The 3,291-nt window shown below is 50.3% G+C and overlaps 1 protein-coding gene across 2 annotated transcripts; it reads right to left on the bottom strand.

Annotated features, from left to right (window-relative positions):
- Nucleotides 1-356: 356 nt before the first annotated feature.
- LOC124687568 (protein TsetseEP-like) lies at nt 357-1,393 on the bottom strand. Of its 2 annotated transcripts, XM_047221345.1 has the most exons (2): nt 1,150-1,393; nt 357-1,119 (listed from the first exon to the last, which is right to left on the bottom strand). In XM_047221345.1, the coding sequence occupies exons 1-2, from the start codon at nt 1,321-1,323 to the stop codon at nt 655-657; spliced, it is 639 nt and encodes a 212-aa protein (XP_047077301.1). In that variant the 5' UTR covers nt 1,324-1,393; the 3' UTR covers nt 357-654. The 2 variants fall into 2 exon arrangements, with proteins under 2 accessions (XP_047077301.1, XP_047077300.1); XM_047221344.1 differs by having other exon boundaries at nt 357-1,393.
- Nucleotides 1,394-3,291: the final 1,898 nt, after the last annotated feature.

Below are 3,291 nucleotides of genomic sequence, written 5' to 3'. Positions count from 1 at the left end.
CAAATGTCCGGAAGTACCCCACATCGAAAATCAAGGCCTTACAGAAGGGCAAGGGCTCCGACTCTTCGAGTTTAACTCTAGATCCCCCGAAGGGAAGGGTAGAAATCAAGACCCCTGGTCCAGTGGCATTTTTCTATGATTTAATCAGCATATGGTTAAGTCACAGTTTAGGATAAAAATAAATTTATTTATATTTTAAAATCGACCAATAAATAATGTGGCATCTGTTTCCTACGCCTAGGCATATACGTGCGTAGTATTGCATAATTTGTGCTATTTAGGAGGCACTGCTCTTCGTTTTTCTTGAGGAAGACCATGCCAATTTACATATATCCATAGAAAAACAACATAAACAGTGGCTAGAGAATTTGTCTCTATATTTGAAGGAAAACAATCCATGCACGTACATACATAAGGAGTATGGCGAGTCACGTAGATAGATAAACATGAAAAATTAAACAAGTAAAACATAATCAAAGAAGTCGTACACTCATCGTGCATACATGGATAAAAGACAAGAGGAATGTAATACATGAAATACGAAAATGTGCAATCCTCACTATCTAGAGGTGATGTCAAGATGCCACTTATTCCAGGAATTGCATGTTCAAACTAGCCATAAGCTAGCTCCGGACTTGGACAACATGTAATGTATCAAATGTCAGTTGACGGTGGTTTGCTTTTTGGTGGCGGCTCTGGTTTGGGTTCAGGTTCAGGCTTGGGGTCTGGTTTAGGCTCTCGCTTTGGTTCAGGTTTAGGCATTGGTTTCGGCTTTGGTTCTGGTTTGGGCTCTGGCTTTGGTTCAGGTTTAGGCTTTGGCTCCGGTTTAGGCTCTGGCTTAGGTTCAGGCTTAGGCATCGGCTTAGGCTTTGGCATAGGTTTAGGTTCAGGCTTGGGCTCGGGTTTTGGCTCTGGCATAGGTTTAGGTTCAGGCTTAGGCTTAGGTTTAGGTTCACACTTGGGTTTCGGTTTTGGCTCTGGCTTCGGCAATGGTTCAGGCTTGGGTTCAGGTTTGGGCATTGGTTTAGGTTTGGGCTCCGGTTTAGGTTCAGGTTTGGGTAATGGTTCTGGCTTTGGCTCTGGCTTGGGCATGGGCTTGGGCATTGGCTCTGGTTTGGGCATGGGCTTGGGCATTGGCTCTGGTTTGGGTTCTGGCTGTGGCATGGGCTTCGGCTTTGGCTCTGCGTACGGCACAGGCTTAGGTTCGGGCTCCGGGAGCTTCTCGACAGCAGCGAGGCCTCGGCCAGCAGCGGCTGCTTGGTGGTAGGCGGAGGCTGCCACTACCCCGATGAGGAGCAGGGCAAGGAGGCGATGCCTCGCCATTGGCGCCTGCTTCTTGAGCTCCCAGCAAGGCTTCTCTGCTCTATTCTTGCCTGGATAGATAATGGATGGGTGTGCTTGTGTGTGTGGTGTGGAGATTCCCATGGTGTTGGTTTATATAGGGCGGAGGAGCCATGCAGATTTGGATGCGCCATCTTCACCCATGGGAGGATATGGACCAGCTTAATTCATCTTCTACAGTAGACTGCAAGCTAGCAAATTAACGTGAGTTTCGGAGAAGAGACTGCGGGTCGTGTGACTAAGTTTGTAGATCGACGCCGGACGGCTAGCTGGTCACCATCTCGCCTTAAAATCCATGTCGCGACCTTAATGGCGTGGACCATTGAGGACACTTGATATGTACTGTATATGCAAGTCAAGTCTCAGGACTGTTCAATTGCTAGTTGTGGCTGTGCAGCTAGGTGATGACCGGCAGCTTGGCATCATATTGGAGCTAAACATATTCTGATGACATGAACTCGTATCTATGTGCGCGTGATCGTACTGCAGCTAGCTAGCACAATTGCGTGATTGTTGCTTCTTGTTCTTTGACCTTCGATCCAAGTCCGGTCGATCTATCTCACTATGTGTGTGTACGGAAGCTGCAGTGCTCCACCGACGACAATTGCGCCATATCTATCGAACCATCCGCAGCATTGAAATTCGATGGATCCATCACCATTAATTGGATGGTCACGCGCGCGGCCGGGTGGCGGGCATATCACATGTTTTTTCTTTCTTCACCATTGATTAACATTGTAGTACCAATGGTGATGGATTTACATCGATTCACACACCAAGAAACCTCGACTATTTAAAGTCGATTAGTTGCTTTGTCCCCTCCTTACAGCGCGTCACACGTCCACTAATCGACTGACCATAATCATCTAGAAATCGAAGCTGGACCGACACAAGTAAAAGCCGACGAGTGGTCGGTCAAAAGGGGAGCCACGCAAGGTAGAGAATCCTCGGCCTTTTGTTTCAGAAGAAAGGAAAAAGTGGAACCACGCGTCCCAGTTTGCATCACCCAGCTTAACCATGACGCCCAAACAAACTGGATGAAGATCGTATCGGATCGCAGGCATCGATCGGATCTTCATAAGCTAGCTACCTTTTGACAGCATCGCGTACAAACGTACGTACGGGGCTAGGGGCATCGATACCTTGGGCTAGCTCCACAGACCTCGGTCACAAGGGGGAGGAAACGTCGCCGGCAAGGAGATGGCTAAGAGCATCTCCACTCGTTTGCCCTCTTCACGTCGAAATTCGGGAAAATTTACGTTCGAATTGGACGTAAATTTGGCGTGGGGAGAACTAGTTTCCCCGCCGCGATCTCAGGCGTAGACGCCGATCAAAATTTGAAAAACGAAAACTTGACAAAATACGGCTTAAAACGAATGAATTTTGACTAAATTTAATGATATTTACTATATAAAGGGGGAAGTTCATGCATAGAGGCCGAATTCGACTATATTACGAATTCGGCTAGGGGATACAAATAAAACTAAATAAAACACGGCGCTCTACATGCCCAAATGGCGGTAGAACACCGTGTAGTCGTCGTCGCCGTCGCTATCGCCGCCATCGTCGGAAGGTGGCGCCTGGCTGCTGGTGCCTTGGCCGGCGTCTCCCCATCGGCCACTGATGCGAGGCGGGGACGGTGATGGCTTGTACCAGTAGTCGTCGGACTCCTCGAGGTCGATGACGGGGACGGCGACGCCGGACGGAGGCGTCGCAGGTCGGCGGTAGCGAGCGGCCTGCTCGAGGAGCCTCGCCTGCCTCTCCACCTCCTCCTTCTCCCACTGCTCCCTCGACCAGGCGCAGGCCTGGTCGACGGGCATGGCGTTGTCGGCGGGGACGAGGTCCTGGAGGGACCTCGCGATGACGGCCTCGAGGATGGCGGCGTCCTCGGCGCTTTCCGCCTCCTCCATCTTCACCTTCGCCGGCTTGCGCTTCCGCTCGCCGGAGGTG

Source organism: Lolium rigidum, chromosome 2 (genome assembly GCF_022539505.1).
Source record: "Lolium rigidum isolate FL_2022 chromosome 2, APGP_CSIRO_Lrig_0.1, whole genome shotgun sequence".
Taxonomy (NCBI): Eukaryota; Viridiplantae; Streptophyta; class Magnoliopsida; order Poales; family Poaceae; genus Lolium; species Lolium rigidum.
This window is presented reverse-complemented; position numbering and strand designations above follow the sequence as displayed.